Genomic DNA, 27353 nt, shown 5'->3' with positions numbered 1-27353 from the left:
TTGTTATCAGACCGCGCATAGATGTTCTCGCATTTCCAGACAATTATCTTTTGGAGCGGTACCGTTTCACGTCACAGTCCATAATCTACATACAACCTCATCCGTCCTTACATTTGCAACATTACCAAACGCAGTCATGCTCTCACATCCCAGCAGATATTGTGTGATGCACTGCGGTTCTTTACAAATGGACGTTTTTTTATATAATGTCGGAGATGCAGAGCACCTCAGTAAGGCAACTGTATGCAGGACGGTCAGAAAAGTGTTCCTGGCCCTGAAATGACTTTTTCTTTGTCGTTATCCCTGGACATAAACCTGTCAGAGCCATCAAGGCTCTGTGTGTGTGTGTGTGTGTGTGTGTGTGTGTGTGTGTGTGTGTGTGTGTGTGTGTGTGTGTGTGTGTGTGTGTGTGTGTGTGTGTGTGTGTGTGTGTGTGTATATATATATATTGTTGGCTGAGTAGAAGTCTGTGTTAGTTTAAATAGGCTTAATTATTTAACAGAACATGATATGGATGCAGACATTTAGGCTATGTGTGGGATAAAACCACTGCACAGTCAAACAGCCACTTAATATTTAGGCTACTTTACAATGTAAAACATGATCAAAATGAGGTAGTTCCATGAGATTATGCCGACTTCTTACCTGTTTTAAAAATGTTTTTATATTTCATCTTAAGCCTCTGCCACATGCCCTTCTCCCCCGCGGGATTGCACCTAAATGAAATAACTTAATAGGCTACCATTCAAACAGTTTTCCTGTAATATTATTGTGATTTAAACTTACGCATTGACCCGGGCAGCAATGTTCTCCCACACCATCTCCCTCTCTTTTGCAGCTGCAGCGGTGCTGCACTTCTTTCTAAAAACGTGCTCAAACTTGTTATATAAGCGAATTACGATTTCCAATTCAAACGATGTAGTCCTCCGCTTCCCCGTTGCCATGGTGACTCGTCGAATCGGCGCTCCATTGATACTGGCTTTTCAGAGTTGCGGTGCACGCGCTTAACTCCGGGTGAAACTACTCTGAGTTGATTTAACCAACTCAAATCCGCCGTTGTGAAACCGAAAACTCAGAGTTTCCTATCTCAGAGTAGATGAACTCAGAGTTCAGGGTTACACTCAGAGTTTGTTGAACCTGCTTCATGAAACGGACCCCAGGTTGTTGGAGATCCATCCAGCATGGTGGAACATCTTCAGATGATGAGCAGAGTAGAGATTAGACATGGAGATAGAAAAACAGCTACAGGATGAGGAGCTAAAACCAGCACAAAGAGATGAAAACAAAGCAAAAATACCATGATGAAATAAATGTGGCATGGCTCAGAAACAGTGAACAGAGGAGCAGAGTGGAAGTTTTCAGGGTCTGTGAACATGGAATTAATTCTCAAAAAGACACAAAACAACACAGAAAAAGAGAAAAAAAGACACAAACCGACAAAAACGAGACACAAAACGACAAAAACAAGACATAAAATGACAAAAACAAGACATAAAATGACAAAAATGAGATACAAAACGACAAAAACGGACACAAATAGACAAAAATGAGACACAAAACGACAAAAACGAGACACAATGACAAAAACGAGAAAAAATGACAAAAACGAGACACAAAACGACAAAAACGAGACACAAAATGACAAAAACGAGACAAAAGGACAAAAATGAGACACAAAAAAACAGGAACGAGACACAAAATGCCAAAAATGAGACACAAAATGACAATAACGAAACAGAAAATGACAATAACGGGACACATAACGACAAAAAATGAGACAAACGAGACAAAACCACAAAAACAAGACAAAAACGACAAAATAAGACACAATATGACAAAAATGAGACACAAAACGACAAAAATGAGACACAAAATGACAAAAATGAGACACAAAAGGACAAAAACGAGACACAAACTGATCCCCGGTGAGTTAAATGAGTCAGAAGCTGGTTTAAACCTGCAACTCTCAGTGGGACGTTCACTTGTTCAGTTAGAGGTGGGATTTTTGCCGCTGTGATTTTTTACAGTGTGCTGTGGGCGAGGGCCTTTTAGTGGGTGGGGCTAGTGTGTGCAGCACTGCGACCTCTGGACTCTTTCCGCTCAGCTCAAAATGAGGACGGTCCTGTGGAGCATCTGGGATTCTATTTATTGGTCTTTTTAGTTTATTTTCCAGCAGGACAGAAGCTCCTTGTTGAGTTTCTTCGTGTTTCTACTGCTTCTCCAGCTGGAAGTTCAACCTGAGGAGGTGTTTCTGGAGACATCAGGTCTGAAGTCACCTCTTAAAATCTATTTTCCTCATAAAGGAGGAAACTAGTTGGTGTTTCCAGCAGAAAGAGGAGTTCTTATTGTTGGACAGAAGGTCTTGGTTCTGAACCGTGTTGGACTCTGATGACTGGACCAGGATCCAGATGTTCCAGATGTTCTGCTAACAGCTGCGCTATCGCCGGGAGATAAACCTTATCAGGTGTGATGGAGGCAGAGTGTGCGTCGGCCGAGCCGCCTCACCTGCAGGTCAACTGCAACCTGCTGGAGGGGCGCTTCAAACAGCTGCAAGGTGAGCACAGGCCTCCGTCTGATTGGCTGGGGCAGGGTGACTGACAGGTGGGACGGTTCTCAATCTGGGGGTCGAGGCCTCCTAGGGGGGTCGAAAAGAGAATTTAAACGGTCCAGGTCAAGAAATTCACCTGGTCTCAGGTAAATCTGACATCAGAGCAGTGTCTACTGGTGACTGTGAGGTGTTTAGGGAACAGCCGTAAACTGTGAGGCGTTTAGGGAACATCTGTAAACTGTGAGGCATGTAGGGAACATCTGTAAACTGTGATGCGTTTGGGGGATATCAGTAAACTGTGAGGCGTTTAGGGAACATCCGTAAACTGTGATGCATTCAGGGAACATCTGTAAACTGTGAGGCGTTTATGGAACATCCGTAAACTGTGAGGCGTTTAGGGAACATCCTTAAACTGCAGCGTCTACTGATGGCTGTGAGGCGTTTATGGAACATCCGTAAACTGTGAGGCGTTTAGGGAACATCCTTAAACTGTGAGGTGTTTAGGGGACATCTGTAAACTGCAGCATCTTCTGATGACTGTGAGGCGTTTAGGAAACATCTGTAAACTTTCTTTCACCTACTGATGACTGTGTGCGTGTGTGTGTGTGCGTGTGTGTGTGTGTGTGTGTGTGTGTGTGTGTGTGTGTGTGTGTGTGTGTGTCCAGATGAGCGGGAGGCGGTCCAGAAGAAGACCTTCACTAAGTGGGTGAACTCCCACCTGTCCAGAGTCTCCTGCAGGATCACTGACCTCTACATGGACCTGAGGGACGGACGGATGCTGATCAAGCTGCTAGAGGTCCTGTCTGGAGAGAGACTGGTAACACAACATACACACTACACACACACTACAGACACAATATACACACACTACACAACATACACACACTACACACAACACACATACTACACACAATATATACATTACACACACACAACACACTACACACAATATACACACGACATACACACATAACACACTACACAATATACACACTACACACACACTACACTCTACACATAATATACACACTGCACACACCCACACACACACTACACACAATATACACACTACACACACTACAGACACACACAGATACACAACAAAAGACACACACAAGGTGTCTGATGAGGTGGAGGAACCAGGTGTGGGATCTGGTCCAGGTGGCATCTGGTCCAGGTGTGTCCTTCAATCATGAAAGCTGCTGGTTCCAGTAGCTCAGGTGTTGGCTGTAGTCCAGATGCCTCACTTCCTGTGCTGCGTTCAGGGCTAGCAGGATGGTTGGACTTATTACAGCTGAACTGAACGACTCGTTTTGGTTGTTTTGTGTCTCATTTTTGTCAACTTTTGTCTCATTTCTGTAATTTGTCTCATTTTTGTTTTGTCTCTCGTTTTTGTCATTTTGTGTCTTGTTATTCTCGTTTTGTCTCATTTTTGTCGTTTTGTATCTCAGTCTTGTCTTTTTGTGTCTCATTTTTGACCATCTTTGTGGCATTTTTTTCTCTTTGTGCTCATTTCCCTCGTCTTTTTCTATATTTGTCTCCTTTCATTTTTTTTCTTGTGTTTCTGTTTTTTGTTTTTTGTCTTGTTTTTGGATGTTTTGTGTCTTTGTGAACATTTTGTGTCTCTCTTTTCTTACTTTGTGTTGTTTTGAGGTTTTGTTTTTTGTCTCCCTTCTGTTGTTTTGTGTCTTTTTTGGTGTTCTTCATACAGTTTTGTCTCCTGATCCTGTAGATGTTTTTCTGTTTCCAACCAGGAGGAGGTTCTGGTTTATAGGATCTGGTTACAGGAAGTGTTTTACTCTGAAGGTTTTTCAACAGAGAGGAAGTGATTTTAATAAACTATCAGGTGATTTTCCTGATGGAACCAGATGTCTAGATGATGCGTTCAAGGAGTGTTGGAAAGTCAATCACCTGAAGATTCCTTTGAGTTGATTCTTTACAGATAAGGTCCAATAATCGTAGTAAAACAATCAGGGATTATTCTCCACCTGGGGGTCACCAGAGGAACTACAAACTCTTCTTCTGTGGTTTGTGTACAGCCGAAGCCCACCAAAGGCCGGATGAGGATCCACTGCCTGGAGAACGTGGACAAAGCACTGCAGTTCCTGAAGGAGCAGCGGGTCCACCTGGAGAACATGGGCTCCCACGACATCGTAGACGGGAACCACCGCCTGACGCTGGGCCTCATCTGGACCATCATCCTCCGCTTCCAGGTAACACCCACAGCACCACGACAGGTGTGTCCAGGTGTGTCCAGGTGTGTGTGTCCAGGTGTGTGTGTGTCCAGGTGTTCTCAGGTGTATCCAGGTGTGTTCAGGTGTGTCCAAGTGTGTCCAGGTGTGCTCAGGTGTGTCCAAATGTGTCCAGGTGTGTGTGTCCAGGTGTGTCCAGGTGTGTCCAGGAGTGTCTAGGTGCAATCCAGATGTGTGTGTCCGGGTGTTTCCAGGCATGCTCACAGCTCATTAAACAGTAAAAGACAATCAATCAGTCTGATCAGGATGTGTTTGTTAATAAATGTTCAGGATGTTTGCTCTGATCACACCTGTGCAGGTGGATCAGACAGAGCCACGCCCCCTTTATCAATCTTCAACCGACCGGCCTCTGATTGGCTATCTCAGTAATATTACCTGCTCAGGTTAAAGTCCAGGCTGGTTCATGTTTTACTGTCCAGTTCCTGACCAATCGGAGCCCTCCTCACATCGTCCAATCACAGCTGCTGTTCCTCATAAACTCTGGACTGTCTTTGCCCTGAACTCGTCCTGTCAGGCAGACTGTGACCTCAGCAAGGCTGAGCAGGTGGAGGTGTGGACAGGTAGAGGTGTGGACAGGTGTGGTTGTGAACAGGTAGAGGTGTGGACAGGTGGAGGTGTGGACAGGTGTGGTTGTGAACAGGTGGAGGTGTGGACAGGTGGAGGTGTGGTTATGAACAGGTGGAGGTGTGGACAGGTGTGACTGGACGGGTGGACGTGTGGACAGGTGTGGTTGTGGACAGGTGGAGGCATGGACAGGTGGAGGTGTGAACAGGTGGAAGTGTGGACAAGTGTGGTTATGAACCGGTGGAGGTGTGGACAGGTGGAAGTGTGAACAGGTGGAAGTGTGGACAGGTGTGACTGGACGGGTGGACATGTGGACAGGTGTGGTTGTGGACAGGTGGAGGCATGGACAGGTGGAGGTGTGAACAGGTGGAGGTGTGGACAGGTGTGGTTATGAACCGGTGGAGGTGTGGACAGGTGGAAGTGTGAACAGGTGGAAGTGTGGACAGGTGGGGGTGTGGACAGGTGGAGATGTGGACTGTTGTGATTGTGGACTGGTGAAGGTGTGCACAGGTGGAGGTGCGGACAGGTGAAGGTGTGGACAGTTGTGATTGTGGACAGGTGGAGGTGTGGACAGGTTGAGGTGTGACGTTTTGTGTGTTGTCCCTCAGATCCAGGACATCAGTGTGGAGACTGAAGACAACAAGGAGAAGCGATCAGCCAAAGACGCTCTGCTGCTGTGGTGTCAGATGAAGACGGCGGGGTGAGACTCCACCTGAGCGCAACCTGAGCGCAACCTGTCTTGCTGCTGTTGCCGTGGTGACTGAGACTAACCGCTGCTTCCTGTCCTCAGGTATCCCAACGTCAACATCCACAACTTCACCACCAGCTGGAGGGACGGCATGGCCTTCAACGCCCTGATCCACAAGCACAGGTAACCCCGTCCCCTCAGGTGGAGGGAGGTCACATGGTCTGGCTGTGGAGCTGTGGGTGTGTAGTTGTGATTGGGTAGTTGTGTAGTTGTGGTTGTGTAGTTGTGTAATCCTTATCTCTGATGTTGTGTTTCTGTAGTTGTGTTATCGTAGTTGTGTAGTTGTGGTTGTGTAGTTGTGTATCTGTAGTTGTGTAGTTGTGTGTCTGTAGTTGTGTAGTGTGTCTGTGGTTGTGTAGTTGTGTGTCTGTAGTTGTGTAGTTGTGTAGTTATGTGTCTGTGGTTGTGTATTTTGTGTGTCTGGTTGTGTAATTGTGTGTCTGTAGTTGTGTAGTTGTGTGTCTGTGGTTGTGTAGTTGTGTGTCTGTAGTTGTGTATTCTTATGTCTGGTGTTGTGTGTCTGTAGTTGTGTAGTTGTGTATCCTTATCTCTGTTTGTGTTTTCAGGCCAGACCTGATCGACTTCGACAAGCTGAAGAAGTCCAATGCTCACTACAACCTGCAGAATGCCTTCAACCTGGCAGAGCAACACCTGGGCCTCACCAAGCTGCTGGACCCAGAGGGTACCCACCACTAGAACCAGTAGAACCAGTAGAGCACACCACTAGAACCAGTAGAACCAGTAGAACTAAGCAGTAGAACCCACCAGTAGAACCAGTAGAACCCACCAGTAGAACCCACCAGTAGAACCAGTAAAACCAACCAGTAGAACCCACCAGTAGAACCAGTAGGATTAACCACTTTAACCAGTTTAACTAGAGTTACTGACCAGAAGAGGTCCCAGGTTGGGTTCTAAGTCTGTACTGTGGTTCCCTGGAGAACGTTCTCATGTGTGGACATGTTTGTGCTGCAGATATCAGCGTGGACCATCCTGACGAGAAGTCGGTCATCACCTACGTGGTCACGTACTACCACTACTTCTCCAAGATGAAGGCTCTGAAGGTGGAGGGCAAACGCATCGGAAAGGTGAGGAACCGCACCAAGGAACCACAGAGAACCACATTTAGAACCACAGAGTCAGTCAGAAACCACGTTTAGAACCACAGAGTGATTCAGGAACCACTTTTAGAACCACAGAGACAATCAGAACCACATTTAGAACCACAGAGTCAGTCAGTACCCAACAAACTGCAGTTTCCCAGCAGAGTTCTGGTTCTGAAGGAGGCTTGAGAAGGTCCAGATGAAACCTGCTGCTGGTCCAGACTGATGTCCGTGTCTTGATCAGGTTCTAGATAACGCCATCGAGACGGAGAAGATGATCGAGAAGTACGAGTCTCTGGCGTCCGACCTGCTGGAGTGGATCGAACAGACCATCATCATCCTCAACAACCGCAAATTCGCCAACTCTCTGGTGGGAGTCCAACAACAGCTGCAGGCCTTCAACACCTACCGCACCGTGGAGAAGCCTCCGAAGTACTGACCTCCACCCAAACTACCCCAGACCTCCACCCATACTACCCCAGACCTCCACACAAAATAACCCCAGATCTCCACCCAAACTACCCTAGACCTCCACCCAAACTACCCCAGACCTCCATCCATACTACCCCTCACCTACAACCAAACTACCCCCGACCTCCACCCAAACTACCCCAGACCTCCATCCAAGCTACCCATGACCTCCACTCAAACTACCCCAGACCTCCACCCAAACTACCCCTGACCTCCACACAAACTACCCATGACCTCCACCCAAACTACCCCAGACCTGCAGTTAATCTGAACCGTCCCAGTGCAGGAGTTCTGATGTGGTTCGTGTTGTTCTTCAGGTTCACAGAGAAGGGGAACCTTGAGGTTCTTCTCTTCACCATCCAGAGTAAGATGAGAGCCAACAACCAGAAGGTCTACATGCCCCGTGAAGGGAAGCTCATCTCCGACATCAACAAGGTGAGAGCAGCGACTCCAGAGTCTCTGATCTTCTACCTTCAGCTGTTCTGATAAGCTACCAACATGTGTAGCCGAATCAGAACCACAAACTGTCCAGATCGCAAGTTCAATGTTTGCCACAGAAAACCTCAAATATTTTCCAGTTCGTCAGTGCTTTATGACAATGTTGCTGAGCAGAACAACACATTTTTAATGCTGATTTCGTGTTCGTTCTGTTTGACATTGATGTCATGTTCGTCGACAGGCCTGGGAGCGGCTGGAGAAGGCGGAGCATGAGCGGGAACTCGCTCTGAGGATGGAGCTGATTCGTCAGGAGAAACTGGAACAGCTGGCCAGACGCTTTGACCGAAAGGCGGCCATGAGAGAGACGTGGCTCAGTGAAAACCAGCGGCTGGTGTCTCAGGTAAGAAGTAGTTCAGGTGTGCTCCTGGTTACCTTTCATGTCTGTTTTCTCTTACTGACACCTTCTGTCCGTCTTCAGGACAACTTTGGTTTTGACCTTCAAGCCGTCGAGGCAGCAACAAAGAAACACGAAGCGATCGAGACGGACATCGCAGCGTACGAGGAGCGAGTCCAAGCTGTGGTTGCTGTGGCGAAGGAGCTGGAGGTGGAGCATTACCACGACATTAAACGCATCGCGGCCAGGAAGGACAACGTGATCCGACTGTGGGAGTATCTCCTGGAGCTGCTGAAGGCCCGCAGACAGAGGCTGGAGATGAACCTCAGCCTGCAGAGAGTCTTCCAGGAGATGCTCTACATCATGGACTGGATGGACGAGATGAAGGTAACCAGACCAACAAGTCCACCAGACGACCTGAAGGTGTATAGCGGATGTAACTGTTGATTCTCTCTCTGTTTGGTTTCCAGATGTTGCTGCTGTCTCAGGATTATGGGAAGCATCTTCTGGGTGTGGAGGACCTGCTGCAGAAACATGCCCTGGTGGAGGCCGACATCGCCATCCAGGCCGACCGAGTGAAGGCAGTCAGCACCAATGCCAACAAGTACTCTGTCAATGACAGTGGTGAGCAGCTCCGTCTGTTTGAATTATTCTAACATCTGTTTCTTGTTTTCAGTGACATTTAAATGAAACCAGGAACTAGTCCTGGTCACACAAGACCAAGCATAAAACCTTCTTTCTCTGCTGGTTTGTGGCTGACGTCTGCAGTCAATATTATCTTAAACCTTAAGTGATAAAAAAAGTCCTGATGATAGTATTTTCCTGTTCAGGCTACAAGCCTTGCGACCCCCAGGTCATCCAAGACCGGGTAGCCCACCTGGAGTTCTGCTACCAGGAGCTGACCCAGCTGGCCGCAGAGCGCCATGCTCGCCTGGAGGAGTCTCGCCGCCTCTGGAAGTTCTTCTGGGAGATGGCCGAGGAGGAGGGCTGGATCCGTGAGAAGGAGCAGATCCTGTCCTCGGAGGAGCACGGTAAGGACCTGACGGGGGCGGTGCGCCTTCTCAGCCAGCAGCGCACCCTGGAGGACGAGATGAGCGGCCGGGCCGGCCACCTGCAGCACACCATCGCCGAGGGCCAGGCCATGGTGCAGGCCGGACACTTCGGTGCCGCCAAGATCCAGGAGCGCATCTCCGACCTGCAGGCTCAGTGGGCGGAGCTGGAGCAGCTGGCGGCGGTGAGGAAGAAGAGGCTGGAGGAGGCTCTGGCTCTGCACCAATTCCAGGCCGACGCAGACGACGTGGACGCCTGGACGCTTGACGCCCTGCGCATTGTCTCCAGCGGAGAGACCGGACACGACGAGTTTTCCACCCAGGCGCTGGTCAGAAAGCACAAGGATGCGGCGGCGGAGGTGGCTGGCTACCGGCCGGTCATTGATTCACTCCACGAGCAGGCCGCCGCCCTGCCCAAAGAGAAGATGGAGTCAGAGGAGGTGCGCGGTCGGCTGGCCGGCATCGAGGAGCGCTACAAGGAGGTGGCGGAGCTGACAAAGCTGAGGAAGCAGGCGCTGCAGGACGCTCTGGCTCTCTACAAAATGTTCAGCGAAGCCGACGCCTGCGAGGTTTGGATCGACGAAAAAGAGCAGTGGCTCAACAGCATGGAGATCCCCGAGAAACTGGAGGACCTGGAGGTCATCCAGCACAGGTAGGACCACGGCTTCTTCAGACCTGCTCATGACTAAACGTCTCTTTTGTCCAGTGCTTTACCGATGTGGACTGTGTTCTTGGCAGGTTTGAGAGTCTGGAGCCGGAGATGAACAACCAGGCGTCTCGTGTTGCTGTGGTGAACCAGATCGCCCGGCAGCTGATGCACAGCGGTCACCCGAGTGGGAAGGACATAAAAACCCAGCAGGACAAACTGAACAACAGGTACGGGCTGACGGTGAATGTTTAGGCAAACAGATGCTGTTCAGAAACTAGAAGGGCAAAAATAAATGTTATTATAATAAAAGAGGTTCTACAGGGACGGTTCTAGCAGTCAGAACTCAGAAGGTTCAGGCATTCAAGTCCTTACACCGGAAAACTGCCTATAAAGTTTGTCTGTTGTAGAAACACCCTGAAACTCGACTTTACAGTGAAGATCCTCTTCTCTGCCTCCAGGTGGAGCCAGTTCCGTGACCTGGTGGACCAGAAAAAGGAGTCCCTGAACTCAGCTCTGGGTGTGCAGAACTACCACCTAGACTGCAACGAGACCAAGTCCTGGATCAAGGAGAAGACCAAAGTCATCGAGTCCACCCAGGAGCTGGGCAACGACCTCACAGGCGTCATGGCGCTGCAGCGCAAACTGACCCACATGGAGCGCGACCTGGCTGCCATCGAAGACAAGCTGGGTGACCTGCGAGGCGAGGCCCAGCGACTGGCAGGGGAACACCCTGATCAGGCAAAAGCCATCACAGGCCGTCTGACTGAGATCACCGCCGTCTGGGAGGAGATGAAGAACACCCTGAAGAACCGCGAGGAGTCTCTGGGCGAAGCCAGGAAGCTGCAGCAGTTCCTCCGCGAGCTGGACGACTTCCAGTCCTGGCTATCTCGCACTCAGACCGCCATCGCCTCTGAGGACATGCCCAACACGCTGGCCGAGGCCGAGAAGCTGATGGCCCAGCACGAAGGCATCAAGAACGAGATCCAAAACTATGAGGAGGATTACCAGAAGATGCGGGACATGGGGGAGATGGTGACGCAGGGCCAGACCGATGCTCAGTACATGTTCCTGAGACAGAGGTTGCAGGCACTCGACACCGGCTGGAACGAACTGCACAAGATGTGGGAAAACCGGCAGAACTTGCTGTCCCAGTCCCACGCTTACCAGCTGTTCCTCAGAGACACCAAGCAGGCCGAGGCCTTCCTCAACAACCAGGTACACCAAAGATCCACCTGACTGCACCACTAGAACACTGAGCCCTGATGTCTGAGTAGATTCTAGGTCATCCTGGTTATAATGATCTTTACAGCTTCAGTGGAAGGAACCTGGGCTTCTCTTTGGTTCTAGAGAATGTTTCACCTTTATCCAACAGGCCTCCACGTGCATGAAGGTCAAACATTCTTAAGAACCAAAAACAAGTCCAGTTACCTTCTGCTTTAGCACTGAAGAAGTCATTAGTGATGTTCTGATCCATTTGTTCTGAAAAGTTCCAGAGTCACTGATAGAGTTCTCTGATGAGGTCTGAGAAGAGCAGTTTGGTTCCAGATGTTTCAACCACTGAAAACAAGCCTATAAATTCAGTTAAACTTTTCTATACCAAGCTGAATATTAATGAGTCTTTCTAACCTGTGTGGGAGAACCAATGCTAATAAACGTGATTCCTCTGGCTGTGATTTGAGTGAGTTCTAGCAGAAACTCACCTCAGTCCTGGACCTCGTGTCTTTGTCCTGCAGGAGTACGTCCTGGCCCACACTGAGATGCCCACCACTCTGGAGAGTGCCGAGGCCGCCATCAAGAAGCAGGAAGACTTCATGACCACCATGGATGCCAACGAGGACAAGATCAACGGCATGGTGGAGGCCGGCAGGCGGCTGGCCAGCGATGGAAACATCAACGCTGAACGCATCCAGGAGAGAGTGGCCTCCATTGATGACAGGTAGAGCCCAGTAGGAGGCTTCATTAAAGCTCTGTTAGTCACTGCTCTGGAGCTTCTGACTCCCGTCATCTGTGTTTCAGGCATAAGAAGAACCGGGAGGCGGCTGTGGAGCTGCTGATGAGGCTGAAAGACAACAGAGATCTGCAGAAGTTCCTCCAGGACTGTCAGGAGGTCAGTGATACCTACAGCACTCAGAAAGTTCTACATTCTCCTTCACCGTTGACATAAAGTCTCATCTTTGCTCCACTCGAGGTGGGGAGGTAAAGACTTTGAGGAGGTCTGGTCTGCAGTCCACAGAGGATGAACCCTTTAGACCAGGAGTGTTAAACTCGTCTTACTCATCTGGAACTGAACCATAGAGGATTATACTTTAAAAAAGGAAAAAAAAAAACAACAAAAACAGACAAAATATTACAAAGACGAGACACAAAATGACAAAAATGAGACACAAAATGACAAAAATGAGACATAAAATTACAAAAATGAGACACAAAACGACAAAAATGAGACATAAAATGACAAAAACGAGACACAAAACGACACGAGACAAAAAACAACAAACGACACAAAATGAGACAAACGAAACCAAACCAAAAAAAGAGACGAAAATTAGACAAAAAAAGTTATGTAGTGACAAAACAAATGGACAAACGAGACACAAAACGACAAAAGAACAATAATCTGGTATTTTACTTTCTGATCAAAGCAACTTTTCATGGTCTAGAAATTATTTTAAATTTATAGTTTTACGAATTTACAATCTGCAGTTAATGTCTTCTCTGGAATTTTTACACTTGAGGGCTGGATTGGACCCTCTGGAGGACCGGTTTTGGCCCGCGGGCCACACGTTGGACACCCGTTATGTAGATATTGACCCTGACACTGTTGTGTTTGTGTGCAGTTGTCTCTATGGATCAATGAGAAGATGCTGACAGCTCAGGACATGACGTACGACGAGGCCAGAAACCTGCACAGCAAGTGGCTGAAGCACCAGGCCTTCATGGCTGAGCTGCAGTCCAACAAGGAGTGGCTGGACAAGATCCAGAAGGTGCTCCGCCGTCTGCCGCACCCCCTAGAACCAAAGGCTTCACAAATATCAGCAGTTTATAAACTACAAATCTGTGAAACTAGAAGAACTGCTGCTGTTTTTCATCTCCAAACGTGTCGTCCAACCTCCTTCTGGTGGCGTTTTAGCATCACAGGAACATTAGAACCTGAGATCGGGTTCTCCATAGGAAACCCTGTGGTTCTGTGACATTTACTTCAACAGGTTTAAAGCACTAAAGTCAGGAGGCTGCTTAAGACATCATGTTAGGTTTAGCTCACTAGCACACAAATAGCTTGTTAGCATATTAGCACACAAATTAAAGCATCAAATTAAGTGATCTGAATGACTGGAATGTAAAAGTAATTACTGCCAGTTTAATCGACTAATATCTGAAAACGTTAGCTTAATTAGCTCGCTGGCTAACATGTTTAGCTTAGCACAATAGAGAAGATATTTACAACAATGCTAACATAATATGTAATGATTGTTGCCAGTGGATAAGTTTTGCCTATATAGCTTGCTAACTAACCAACCAAGTGTTGTCACTAATTTCTCTGATTGCTGCAAATTTAAAAAGTTATCAGAAAATGTTAGCTTAATTAGCTAGCATGGCTTTGACTTATTAGCACTTTGGAGAAATTACTTACAGCAATGCTAATGTAAACTGTATTAGCTGCTGCAAGTTTGAAAGGCTAATATCTGATAATGTCAGCTTAATTATGTTTTTTATTCAATAAATTATTTTTTAGTTTGTTTAGTATTTTCTAAAGAGTCGATAATCTGTGAATTCTAAATTAAATTAAATTCTCATTGCATGAATACATGTGGTAGTACAATAAGCTCACAGCCAGAGTGTATTCTTCATAGTAATACATGCAGTATTACATGCAGTAGTACAATGAGCTGACATTCAGAGTGTTGTTGGTTTCCGGGTCATTTGGTTCTCCTTTGACCGACTCCCGCTGCCTCCAGGACGGCATGCTGCTGGTGTCGGAGAAGCCGGAGACGGAGGCGGTGGTGAAGGAGAAGCTGTCGGCGCTCCACTCCATGTGGGAGGACCTGGAGTTGACCACGCAGACCAAAGCTCAGTGTCTGTTTGATGCCAACAAGGCCGAGCTGTTCACTCAGAGCTGCGCCGACCTGGACAAGTGGCTGGGTGGCCTGGAGGGCCAGATCCAGTCCGACGACTACGGGAAAGACCTGACGTCCGTCAACATCCTGCTGAAGAAGCAGCAGGTCAGTCGGTCCACAGTCCTCCAGATACTTCACAGAAACAGTCAGACTGACTTTCTGATGTGAAAGTACTTTTACTCTGGATACGTGAAGTCTCTTTTACTGATACTGAGAAGCTAACACAGATTTGGGTTGTAGTAGTGCCAGCCGTCTGAGGTTGTATTAGAGGGTAAATGTAGTACCAGAGGGTAAATGTCGTACTAGTAGGTAAATGTAGTACCAGAGGGTAAATGTAGGATTAGAGGGTAAATGTAGTACTAGAGGGTAAATGTACTATTAGAGAATAAATGTAGTATGAGAGGGTAAATGTATCAGAGGGTAAATGTAGTACTACTCTGAATACTTGAAGTATCTTTTACTGATTCTGAGAAGCTACCACAGATCTTGGTTCTAGTAGTACCAGCGGTCTGAGGTTGTCCTGTAGTAACGTGAGTCGTTCTCCCTGCAGATGCTGGAGAACCAGGTGGAGGTGCGTCAGAGGGAGTTGGTGGAGCTGCAGAGCCAGGTGAAGGCTCTGGGTCAGGAGGTGAAGGACACCGACGAGGTGGATGGTCGGAGGCAGGTGGTGGAGAGCAAGTTCCAAGAGCTGCTGGAGCCGCTAAAACACCGCCGGAACTTTCTGGTGGCGTCCCGAGAAATTCACCAGTTCAACCGCGACGTCGAGGATGAAATCGTACGTAGAACCGACCGGGACCGAATCCAACCCTGAGACCGAATCCGACCCTCAGAACCTCCCTGTAACCTCTCTGTTCTGTCTTTCAGCTGTGGGTTCAGGAGAGGATGGCCGTGGCCACCTCCACCGACCACGGACACAACCTGCAGACTGTCCAGCTGCTCATCAAAAAGAACCAGGTGGGAGAACGTCAACTTTTAGCTTCAGAAGTTTCAGTTTTCCTGTTAGCGTTCTGACGTTCCTCGCGTCTCTGTGTTCCTCCTCAGACGCTGCAGAAGGAGATCCAGGGCCACCAGCCTCGCATCGATGACATCCTGGAGCGCAGCCAGAGCCTCCTGCGGGACAAGTCCTCCAACAGCGACAGCATCCGGCAGCGCCTGGCTGACCTGCAGCGGCTGTGGAGGCAGCTGATGCAGGAGGCGGAGCATCGGCACAGCCGGCTGGAGGAGGCCCACAAAGCCCAGCAGTACTACTTCGACGCCGCTGAGGCCGAGGCCTGGATGAGCGAGCAGGAGCTCTACATGATGTCGGAGGAGAAGGCGAAGGATGAGCAGAGTGCCGTCACCATGCTGAAGAAGCACCAGATTGTGGAGCAGGCGGTGGAGGACTATGCCGAGACCGTCCACCAGCTGTCCAAGACCAGCAGAGGACTGGTGGCCGACGGACACCCGGAGAGGTGCTCACGCTCACCTGCATCACTGTACACACCTGCAGCACAGGCTCACCTGTAGAGCACACCTGAAATATGCCATCTCATTAGACTAACACATTCAGTTAAACACAGATATTCCAACAAACTCATCAACCTTCTGAAGCTTCGGTTTCTGGGTGTTTCTGCTTCATCTTTCCTCACTGTGGCTCAGTTTTCCTGGAGCACGAAGCAAATTAAAAACGAGCTGATTCCTCTGACTTCAGACTGAAAAATGAACCACAGTGAGGAAAAACTACTAACAAACAAACTACCCGGTATTCAGAGGAACAGAAGGAGCAGAAACCGCTGGTACTGATCTGGTCTGTTAGGGTGCTAACTGTGGAGGGACCAGTTCTCCCAGTACCACCAGTAACAGCAGTCTGTGTGTTCCAGTGAGCGGATCAGCATGCGGCAGTCTCAGGTGGACAAACTATACGCCGGCCTGAAGGACCTGTCAGAGGAGAGGCGGGGCAAACTAGACGAGAGGCTCCGTCTCTTCCAGCTCAACCGAGAGGTCGACGACCTTGAGCAGTGGATCGCTGAGCGGGAGGTGGTGGCCGGATCCCATGAGCTGGGACAGGACTACGAACATGTCACGGTACAGACTAAGACTACTAGTACTACTGCTACTACTACTAGTACTACTACTACTACTACTAGTACTACTAGTATTACTACTACTAGTACTACTACTACTACTGCTACCACTACTACTACTACTACTGCTGCTAGTACTACTGAGTTTACCAGGGATGTCCTGTTCATGTTAAAGCAGAGAGCATGCTGGGAGTTTAGCAGCAACGGGCACCATGACAAAGACTTCTGAAGAGGTTAATGACTCTGGTACTACAGTCAGTACTACTCAGTGCAGTATTTTAGACAGACCTGTACCTAGTACTGCAGTGGGTTCTACATGTTCCTGTTCTGGATGCCGTCCTGTGTTCTGACCTCTGACGTTTGTTCGCCTGTCAGATGCTGCAGGAGCGCTTCCGTGAGTTCGCCCGTGACACCGGGAACATCGGACAGGAGCGCGTGGACGGCGTCAACCGTCTGGCGGACGAGCTGATCAACGCCGGCCACGGCGATGCCGCCACGGTGGCAGAGTGGAAGGACGGTCTGAACGAGGCCTGGGCTGACCTGCTGGAGCTCATCGACACCCGGACGCAGATCCTCGCCGCTTCCTTCGAGCTCCACAAGTTCTACCACGACGCCAAGGAGATCTTGGGGCGCATTGTGGACAAGCAGAAGAAGCTGCCGGAGGAAGTGGGCCGAGACCAGAACACGGTGGAGACGCTGCAGAGGATGCACACTACCTTCGAACACGACATCCAGGCCCTGGGAACACAGGTGAGTCCGCCTTAAGGAACCCACTTCAGGAGGATGTTCTGATTGGTCGCTGAGGATCAGGTCTTTAAGAACAGGACCTCCTGAGGGAGAGTCAATACTCCGATCCATCGATCAGCGTCATGTGACCAGAGAGTATCAGATGTTTTTGTGCTAATGTGCTGTGACCTTCACCATGGCAGGTGAGGCAGCTGCAGGAGGACGCGGTGCGCCTGCAGTCGGCGTACGCCGGAGACAAAGCCGACGACATCCAGCGCAGGGAGAGCGAAGTGCTGGAGGCCTGGAGGAGCCTGCTGGAGGCCTGCGACGGACGCCGGCTCCGCCTGCTCGACACCGGCGACAAGTTCCGCTTCTTTAGCATGGTGAGGGACCTGCTGCTGTGGATGGACGACGTGATCCGGCTCATCAAGGCGCAAGAGAAACCCAGGTAGGCTTCGGTCCACAGCGGGTTGACGCCACCGCTGATCGTAGCTGACAGAAGCTGTTGGTGTTTTCAGAGATGTCTCTTCAGTGGAGCTGCTGATGAACAATCACCAGGGCATCAAGGCCGAGATCGATGCCCGGAACGACAGCTTCACTGCCTGCATTGAGCTCGGGAAGGCGCTGCTGGCCCGCAAACACTATGCTTCAGAGGAGGTGAGCCACCACACAGGTGAAACACTCAGGTAGTCTACAGGTGAGACACTCAGGTAGTCTACAGGTGAAACACTCGGGTGGTCTACAGGTGAGACACTCAAGTAGTGTACAGGTGAGACACTCAGGTAGTCTACAGGTGAAACACAGGTAGTGTACAGGTGAAAAGCTCAGGTAGTCTACAGGTGAAACACTCAGGTAGTTTACAGGTGAAACACTCAGGTGTTTAACCCTCCTGTTGTCTTTATTTATGGGCACCAAAAAATATTGTTTCCTTGTCTGAGAAAAATCCAAAAATTCTGCAAAAAAAATCAACAAATTTCTGAAAATTTGCAAAACCTTCAGGTAGAAAATTCCAGTAATTCCTTAAAAGTTTCCCTTAAAAGTTTTATTTTAAAAAACTCTCCCAAATTTGGCAAGAAAATTCTTGTACATGTTTTCAAAAAATGAGTAAAAATCTTCCAAAAAAATCCTAAAAATATCTAAAGTGATCAGTAAAAGATCAGTAAAACTTCTAATACTTTCTTTAAGAACATTCACGAAAAAATCGATCAAAATCCAGCAAATTTCGCTTGATTTTGGTTGATTTTTATGTGAATGTTCTGAAACAAACATCTTTAACATTTCGTTTTTTCCATCAAAAATGTCCAAAAATTTCCCAAAAATGTTGAAAATGTGGACATCAGAAGTTTCACTGTGAAAATATCTTTTTTTTCTTCACATTTTCAAACTTTAAACCGGGTCAGTTTGACCCACAGGACAACACGAGGGTTAATAAAGCTAAATTTAATTGACCATAATATAATGTTGAAAAGCAATAAAAGGAGAAAACTTGCAAGGAGGTGAAAAATGTAGCAGTGAATCCCTGCTGGTGTAAATAAAGTTTTGAATCCCTGCTGGTGTAAATAAAGTTTTGTCCTGTGTCTCAGATCAAGGAGAAGCTGCTACAGCTGACCGATAAGAGGAAGGAGATGATCGATAAGTGGGAGGACCGCTGGGAGTGGCTGCGACTCAGTAAGTCTGATGGGGGGTCGGAGGTCACAGCTGATTGGACGCTGCAGTTATGAGTCGCGGATGATGAAGACACTTCAGGCTCTCGACGTCCTTTAACGAAGTCAGCTGAGCGTCTCCTGAGCTGTGACCAATCAGTAAGCGCCGCAGAAGGCTGAGTCAGAGCAGCGAGTCCCGGGTTCGTCCTGCGACCGGCGGAGGACCAACCCGGGACTCGATGTCTTCATCATCGAGTTGTTTCGGGTCAGTTGTTCCCTGAGTTTGTCCTGAAGGCAGAATGTCTCCTTCTGCTGCGTTTAGTTCAAACATTTCCAACCTGAATGTTCTAAAGAGTCACAGATCCAACCGTAAACAGTCAACATGAAGTAAACAACAGGAGGTTAGAGAGACGGAGACGTTCCTGCTTCCAGAACCTGCTCAAAGGTTCCGGCTGCCCTGAAATGGCTGAACATTGTCCTGACAGAACCGCGGATGTTCTACTCTTCATCTGTAGTTCTACAGCAAATAACTGAAGTGAAGGTTCTCAGCAGAACACAAAAACAACGTTCTCCAAGCAGAACGATAGTTTAGAACAATTATTTGTCCGTCTCAAAGAGAGTTCCATTTATACCCAAGGAACGCTGAGACACACCTGTAGACACACCTGTAGACACTAGACACACCTGTAGACACACTAGACACACCTGTAGACACTAGACACACCTGTAGACACACCTGTAGACACTAGACACACCTGTAGACACATCTGTAGACACACCTGTGAGGCTGTACCTGTTGGTGGGCGTGTCCTCCAGTGTCCTGCAGCATGTCCCTTACCTTCCTCCCCCCTCCTCCTCAGTCCTGGAGGTGCACCAGTTCTCGCGGGATGCAGGTGTGGCTGAGGCGTGGCTGCTGGGCCAGGAGCCTTACCTGTCCAGCAGGGAGGTGGGGCAGAGCGTGGACGAGGTGGAGAAGCTCATCAAACGACACGAGGCCTTCGAGAAGTCGGCCGCCACCTGGGAGGAGAGATTCTCTGCTCTGGAGAGGCTGACCACGGTGAGGATGAAGATGGAGGTGGTGATGATGGTGATGATGATGGTGATGGAGGTGGTGATGATGGTGATGATGATGATGGTGGTAATGATGATGATGGTGATGATGATGATGGTGGTGATGATGATGGTGATGATGATGATGGTGATGATGATGATGGTGATGATGATGATGGTGATGATGGTGGTGGTGATGATGATGTGATGATGATGATGGTGATGATGATGGTGGTGATGATGATGGTGATGATGATGTGATGGTGATGGTGATGGTGATGATGGTGGTGATGATGATGTGATGGTGATGATGATGATGATGATGATGATGATGATGGTGATGATGATGGTGATGGTGATGATGATCATTGTGATGATGATGGTGGTGATGATGATGGTGATGATGTGATGATGATGGTGGTGATGACGGGGTTGGTGATGATGGTGTGTTTTGCAGCTGGAGCTTCTGGAGGTGAGGAGGCAGCAGGAGGAGGAGGAGCGGATGAGGAAGCCTCCATCTCCAGAGCCCGTGGTCCATCAGGAGGAAGTCCAGCAGCAGAGGTGAGACTCTGGTCAGCAGGTTGTGGGCGGAGCCACGTCTAACAGGAAGTACTCATTCAGTCTGTTTGTTTCTGTAGCGCTGTCACTCAGAATGGACTCCCATCAGACCAGGACTCTCCTCGGGTCAGTACTCACAATCAGTTTTCCTTCATTCGTTGATCCGTCCATCGTGTTTTCATGCCTTTCAGAATTCTGAACATTTCTTTTTTTTTAATTCGTCAAAAAAAGAATCTAGAATCAGAGGTTCACTGTTTGTTTTCCTTCAGCTGCTCATGTTGTATTGGTTGATATTGATTGGTTAGTATTGGGTGATATTGATAGGTAAATGATTGGTATTGATTGGTAATGATTGTCATTGATTGGTAATGATTGGTAGTGATTGGTATTGATCGAGAGTATTGATCTGACTGTGTTCCCGGACTCATCCAGGACGGCGTGGATGGTGGCGGTTTGGTGAACGGTGTCGCTGAGTGCAGCTCCAAGGAGCCGAGCCCCACCCCCTCACCCACCACCGGCAGGAAGAGTAAGAGCAGCCAATCATCGACGCTGCCAGCCAAGAACCAAGAAACGGCATCGCAACTGGAGACGCTGCTGCACCGCAAACATGAGTGGGAGGGGCCTAACAAGAAGGCGTCCAACAGGTATGTCAGACATCCTGCTAACGGGACGCCGCCCTGCTGTCCCTGCATCATGTGACCCTGCTGCTCTCTGATTGGCAGGTCGTGGCACAACGTGTACTGTGTCATCAACAACCAGGAAATGGGCTTCTACAAGGACAGCAAAGCAGCCAATCAGGGCGTCCCGTACCACAATGAGCTGCCAGTCAGCCTGAAGGACGCCGCCTGTGATGTGGCGTCGGACTACAAGAAGAAGAAACACGTCTTCAAGCTCCGGTAACCAAACCTTTATTTCTGATGTGGGACCGAAAGCTCAGTTCTGTTCATACACTGGGTACGGAAAGTATTCAGACCCTTTTAAATTTTTCACTCTTTGTTTCATTGCAGCCATTTGCTAAAATCAAAAAAGTTCATTTTATTTCTCATTAATGTACACTCAGCACCCTATATTGACAGAAAGAAACAGAAATGTAGAAATTTTTGCAAATTTATTAAAAAAGAAAAACTGAAATATCACACGGTCATAAGTATTCAGACCCTTTACTTTGACACTCATATTTAACTCACCTGCGGTCCATTTCTTCTGATCCTCCTTGAGATGGTTCTACTTCTTCATTGGAGTCCAGCTGTGTTTAATTAAACTGATTGGACTTGATTAGGAAAGGCACACACCTGTCTATATAAGACCTTACAGCTCACAGTGCATGTCAGAGCAAATGAGAATCATGAGGTCGCAGGAACTGCCCAAGGAGCTCAGTGGCAAGGCACAGATCTGGCCAAGGTTACAAAAGAATTTCTGCAGCACTCAAGGTTCCTAAGAGCACAGTGGCCTCCATAATCCTTAAATGGAAGAAGTTTGGGACGACCAGAACTCTTCCTAGACCTGGCCGTCCAGCCAAACTGAGCAATCGTGGGAGAAGAGCCTTGGTGAGAGAGGTAAAGAAGAACCCAAAGATCACCGTGGCTGAGCTCCAGAGATGCAGCAGGGAGATGGGAGAAAGTTCCACAAAGTCAACTATCACTGCAGCCCTCCACCAGTTGGGCCTTTATGGCAGAGTGGCCCGACGGAAGCCTCTCCTCAGTGAATGCGGTCAAGTACAGAGATATCCTGGAAGAAAACCTCTTCCAGAGTGCTCTGGACCTCAGACTGGGCCGAAGGTTCACCTTCCAACAAGACAATGACCCTAAGCACACAGCTAAAATAACAAAGGAGTGGCTTCGGAACAACTCTGTGACCATTCTTGACTGGCCCAGCCAGAGCCCTGACCTAAACCCAATTGAGCATCTCTGGAGAGATCTGAAAATGGCTATCCACCAACGTTCACCATCCAACCTGACAGAACTGGAGAGGATCTGCAAGGAAGAATGGCAGAGGATCCCCAAATCCAGGTGTGAAAAACTTGTTGCATCATTCCCAAGAAGACTCATGGCTGTACTAGCTCAAAAGGGTGCTTCTACTCAATACTGAGCAAAGGGTCTGAATACTTATGACCGTGTGATATTTCAGTTTTTCTTTTTTAATAAATTTGCAACAATTTCTACATTTCTGTTTTTTCTGTCAAGATAGGGTGCTGAGTGTACATTAATGAGAAATAAAATGATCTTTTTGATTTTAGCAAATGGCTGCAATGAAACAAAGTGAAAAATTTAAAGGGGTCTGAATACTTTCCGTATCCACTGTATTTTGACTGAATTCTGAGAATTTCATGTTTTCAAACCTGAAAAAATGTCTATTTAAATCCTCAAACAAACAATTTTAAAGGTTCAGTATCTCCAGAAATAAAACTACCAGATGTGAAAGGTGGTGAGAACAGAGAGAACAGTTTCATCAGATCAGAATCTGAATGGATCCAACAGAGAACTCAGTTCAATTACTGGACCTAGAAGATGGAAAAAAAGTGCAAAAACCTTCAGCCCAGGTTGGTCTAGTGTCTCCATAAAGTCCTGTAAGTGTATATCTATGGGTGGATCCATATTTCTACTAAAATACAGTCTTTGGTTGACATTTCACCAACTGTTCAGGCTCTAACATCAGTAGAACCTGATGTGTTGAAGTTTGACCAGACAAGGTTCCAGTTTTAGATGTTCAGACTAAATGTTGATGTGGACTTGTTGAACTTTGACTTCAGAGGTTCATGTTGGTTCAAACAGATCTGTGTTTTCAGATATACAAATTTCCTCTTTCACAGGTTCTTGAGGCTCCTTCAGGCTGTTTACCAGATAAACTTTGAAATAATCTGATGCTTCCTATTCACCGTTTCTCTTTTCTGTTTCAGAGTCGCTGATGGAAACGAGTATCTGTTCCAAGCCAAAGATGAAGTGAGTCTGATTCTTTTCTTTGACTAAAGTGCAGATGAGGTTTTATTTACCTATGAAGGGTTCAAACTGCACAAAGAATAAGTCAACCAGGTTGTAGAAACCAACTGCTCTTCTCTGGTAGGTTCTGGAAGATATTTATTAAGTCTGTAGATAGTGTCTGAGGATGAGAGGAACATCTTCCAGAACCTCCGAAAGAAGTCCAGTTGGCCTCCAGAAAAAATAAGTAAATAAGATGAGAATAATAAGAAAAACTAGAGAGTACATTTACTGATAAAAATTCTGTGATTGCTGAAAACCACCAAACTGAAGCTCAAGACGAAAGCAGATACTAAAACATCTGAATCTACCTACCTACCCTAACCCTACCTACCTCAACCCTAACCCTACCTACCTCAACCCTAACCCTACCTACCTCAGGTTAGGGTTAAGGTTAACTCTAACCCTGACCCTACCTACCTACGTCAACCCAAACTCTACCTGCCTACGTCAACCCTAACTCTACCTACCAACCTCTTTATTATTATTATTATTAATATCAGTTTATTTAAAAAGGGACCATGTACAATATTAAACATAAATGTTTCCATTTGATGTATTGCACCAGAGTTAGCTTTAAGCTAATTTCCATCTGCAGTCCCTTGGCAGGTCACAATAAAAACATCAAAACATTAAAATGTTACAAAAAAAATACATGACAGTGAAACAAAACATTATACACACACACATTCTTAAAAGCACGTGTACACACAGTCACACACAAATACCAATTAGAAAGACATTAATGGTTGCAGTTCTGAGAAACAAGACAACCCTCTAACCCTAACCCTAACAGAAGTTCCGGATGCTGTGAATTAGTTTCACTTTTGGTGAAGATCCAGTAAAGAAATCTGATCAGAATTTCACAAAATATTCACGCTAATGTTTGTTCTGTTCAGCTGAGATATGAGCCCAGACGTTTTTCATCTTCGTTGTGCCACCACATGGTGGCGCCATTAAAGATGGAAAATAATAGAAACTCACAGCCTGTCGTTGTTTTAGGTTTAGAACCGTTTGTCTGTCATTCAGAAGGAATGAAAGGAAAAGAATACTCAACAGAACGGTGCTGACTGTAGCTGCTGTCGCCCCCTGCAGGAGGAGATGAGCACCTGGATCCAGGCCATCCTGAACGCCGCTGACATCCGGGGCAGTCACCCCGGCACGCCCGCCTCTGGGCGCGCTCAGACGCTGCCGGCCGCCGTTACGCTCACCAGCGAGTCAAGTCCCGGGAAGAGAGAGAAGGACAAAGAGAAGGACAAAGAGAAACGCTTCAGCCTGTTCAGCAAGAAGAAGCAGTAGAACATCAGTAGAACGTCAGACTGAGCACTTTGGTGAAACGACGCTCTGAAACGTTTTGCTTCTTTGTAAACATTTCATCACAGCTGGAACCTTCAGAGCTGGAACCTTCAGAACTGGAACCTGCTTCAGAGCGTCGGTTTTTGCTGCCTTCAGCGTCTCGCAGATCAAACTTCTGACAGGAAGCTGTCAGAACTCTCTCAGCTGCAACTTCCTGCTTGACAAACAGCCTTCAGTGAGGCTCCAGAAACATGAAACACAAGTTCAAAATTATTTCAATGAAAATTAAGTTTTTTGGGGTTTTTTTTGTTTTTTTGTTTTTTTTACCAAAGTGAGGTTTTTAAGATGAGCAAAAGAAGCACACCAGGTGGTGACATCATTCTGATGTCACTACTGTACAGCCATTGAGAGAAGCTGACGGCTGAGAAAGTTCAAACGAGGAGCTGAACGCTGTAAAAGTTTCACCAAAATGCGACATTGGATTGTTTTTCGTATTTTTTCTTAATGCAGTTAGTTTTTTCCTTATTTTTGATGATTTTTTGTTTTCTCCGTGTGGTTAACGTGTCATCGTGACATCATAGGACGTCGTGGAAATGTTTCACATGTCATTTTATGGCGTTAAAATGACACGTGAAACGGTCGAGTTCAGCCTCTATGACGACATGCAGAGTGACTTGGCATGTTGCTACACGTGTTCCGTGGGGTTCGGTCGTGTGACGTTGTGATGTAAACATGGTTCGTCGTGGAAACCAGCTGGTTGGTTCTTCGTCATCGAGTTGGGTTTTCTCTGATGATGAATGCTGTGACATCACAACAGAACCTGCTCTGACTCGCTGAATGGTGACATCGCAGCTCCTCGGTGACATCAGCGACCACGCTTTTGTTTTGTCGTCGTTTCTTTTTTATTTCCTGTTTTTCAACCAGCTCTGATTTGTTTCTTCAGTTCTGTGAGTCTTAAGAGACGACCTGCGTTCTTCTGCCATTGAGAAATTGGACCAACAGTGCATTTAGTTTTATTATTATTTCTACTTTTATTTTTTTTTTATTTTTTTTACTTCTGCTGCTCTGCAACCGTCTTGTGTTGGTTGAAATCAGCCAATAACCTTTGAGGAGGTGTATGATGTAGACACGTCCAGTTGCATGCTTCCTCAGAGCGTTGCCTGAAAACTCACCCCAAACTAAAACTCCTGTTTTCTAAACCTTTTCTTGGTTTTCTTGGGTACTCAGTGGGAGGTGAAGCTCGCTGTGTACAGACAGGAAGTGGTCCTGCAGATCGTTGAAGGTCGCTTGCTTGCCGTCGCTCAGATTTTCTGCTCTTTGATACTTGTGTTGCTCCGTCACTGTATATCTATTGTACTGAACATGTATGGAAGTTAACACCATCTTACTGCACAATCAGAACTGCATCTATAGGAATGAAGAAGAAGCTGTCTGAGGCTGAATATTTAAACAGAAGTTAGATCATAAAAGCTTTCCTCATGTATGAACCTGCACCTGTAGACTCTAAAGCTCTCTGTCCGATCTGTGCAATGTCAATAAAGCTTTTAAACTTTACGCTCCGGCTCCCTGTCCTCGTTTAAAGAACATTAAAATGTCTGAAATTAACCAGGTGGTCATTGACTTGTTTACTTGGTCACAAACTGGACTGTAATGTCAGCGGTGCAACCAGGTGACGGTCAGGTAAACAGCTTCTTTTTTACTACGACGCCTGAAACACCTCAAACACCTGGAACATCTGGAACACACGTTCACCTGAACAACAAACAGCTACAGTTTGTCACAAACTGAAAGAAAGGAGTCGAGAGTCGAAAACGTGGATCAACAGTGACGTGTGAAGTTAGCTGACCTCACCTGTCCTCTCAGGTGAGCTTCACCAGCAGGAAGAACGTCACATCCTCAATCATATTAAATGTTTCCAACAAGGTTCAAAACCTTTCAGGTGAAGCACCTGCACCTTTGTCCCTTGATGCCCAAAGTGCCCTTTTGTCAAAGTTGTTTTTTTAATTTTATTTAATTCTGTGGTTTTTTTGTTTGTTTGTTTGTTACGTGTGTGTGTGTGTAGAAGTATTTGAAGCCCTAAATAATAAATAAATAAAAATAATAAAAATAATAATTCAGAGCTACCCTCGGTCGGTCACATGATCTACATAGACGTCCCTCACTGCCCTGACATGCCCAGACGCCCTGTATCTGAGCGCTAGCGCCGCTAGTCGAGAAACCGGAGACCCGAGGGAGGACATCAACAACTGATGGTCCGGTGAGGACATTTTGCAGCGGTAGTCGTTTGTGCACGGTGTATTTTTGCAAGATGACTGACGAAGTGAAGTGAGCATCCTGCGTGTGTGTGTGACTCTGCACACACTTCTTATCAACTGACTATAGCCGCTAGTTAACCACACAGCGTGCTGAGAGGATAAAGTCTGCCAGGCTTCTTTTTGTTTCTGTATGTTTCTTTTGTCATGGGCAAAGTGCATCAGAGAGATGTATTATTTTACTGTCAGTGAGTTGCAGTGTGTCGTTGTTTCTCTGATGTCCGTGATGTGCAGGTGGAGAAGAAACGCCCGTTGACACTGACTTTCTTAATAAGAACTTTATTAAAAGAAAGAACAGTATCATACAGACAGAAGTTGTCTGGAAGGATGTCGCCCAATGATCCTCCTCGAACAAAGACCAACGGTCAGTTTTTATACCTTCTGAAAACGTATAGAATTACA

General features: G+C 47.2%; 1 protein-coding gene across 3 annotated transcripts in view; it reads left to right on the top strand.

Moving 5' to 3' along the window:
* Positions 1-27353, top strand: part of LOC111568903 (spectrin beta chain, non-erythrocytic 1-like) — a 37715-nt gene that overhangs the window by 8616 nt on the left and 1746 nt on the right. The window contains exons 1-34 of one of the 3 annotated variants that reach the window (XM_023270780.3): positions 2155-2554; positions 3214-3365; positions 4588-4761; positions 5973-6064; positions 6155-6235; positions 6679-6794; positions 7085-7197; positions 7457-7644; positions 8001-8118; positions 8363-8521; positions 8600-8902; positions 8986-9139; positions 9346-10216; positions 10303-10440; positions 10672-11428; positions 11947-12149; positions 12230-12320; positions 13051-13197; positions 14170-14433; positions 14879-15103; positions 15193-15282; positions 15370-15779; positions 16188-16392; positions 16767-17141; positions 17321-17565; positions 17636-17774; positions 18701-18785; positions 19621-19817; positions 20268-20371; positions 20449-20494; positions 20801-21012; positions 21091-21264; positions 23265-23307; positions 24439-26193. In XM_023270780.3, coding sequence (XP_023126548.2) covers positions 2470-2554; positions 3214-3365; positions 4588-4761; positions 5973-6064; positions 6155-6235; positions 6679-6794; positions 7085-7197; positions 7457-7644; positions 8001-8118; positions 8363-8521; positions 8600-8902; positions 8986-9139; positions 9346-10216; positions 10303-10440; positions 10672-11428; positions 11947-12149; positions 12230-12320; positions 13051-13197; positions 14170-14433; positions 14879-15103; positions 15193-15282; positions 15370-15779; positions 16188-16392; positions 16767-17141; positions 17321-17565; positions 17636-17774; positions 18701-18785; positions 19621-19817; positions 20268-20371; positions 20449-20494; positions 20801-21012; positions 21091-21264; positions 23265-23307; positions 24439-24642 — 6960 coding nt within the window. In that variant the 5' untranslated portion in view covers positions 2155-2469 and the 3' untranslated portion in view covers positions 24643-26193. Of the gene's footprint in view, positions 1-2154; positions 2555-3213; positions 3366-4587; positions 4762-5972; positions 6065-6154; positions 6236-6678; positions 6795-7084; positions 7198-7456; positions 7645-8000; positions 8119-8362; positions 8522-8599; positions 8903-8985; positions 9140-9345; positions 10217-10302; positions 10441-10671; positions 11429-11946; positions 12150-12229; positions 12321-13050; positions 13198-14169; positions 14434-14878; positions 15104-15192; positions 15283-15369; positions 15780-16187; positions 16393-16766; positions 17142-17320; positions 17566-17635; positions 17775-18700; positions 18786-19620; positions 19818-20267; positions 20372-20448; positions 20495-20800; positions 21013-21090; positions 21265-23264; positions 23308-24438; positions 26194-27353 lie in introns of those variants that run through there. The other 2 variants (XR_008601374.1, XM_023270778.3) reach the window with 2 other exon arrangements.

The sequence above is a fragment of the Amphiprion ocellaris genome, chromosome 4 (genome assembly GCF_022539595.1).
Source record: "Amphiprion ocellaris isolate individual 3 ecotype Okinawa chromosome 4, ASM2253959v1, whole genome shotgun sequence".
Lineage (NCBI taxonomy): Eukaryota > Metazoa > Chordata > Actinopteri > Pomacentridae > Amphiprion > Amphiprion ocellaris.
Note: the sequence above shows the minus strand (reverse complement) of the source record. Positions and strands in the feature narration are given on the sequence as shown.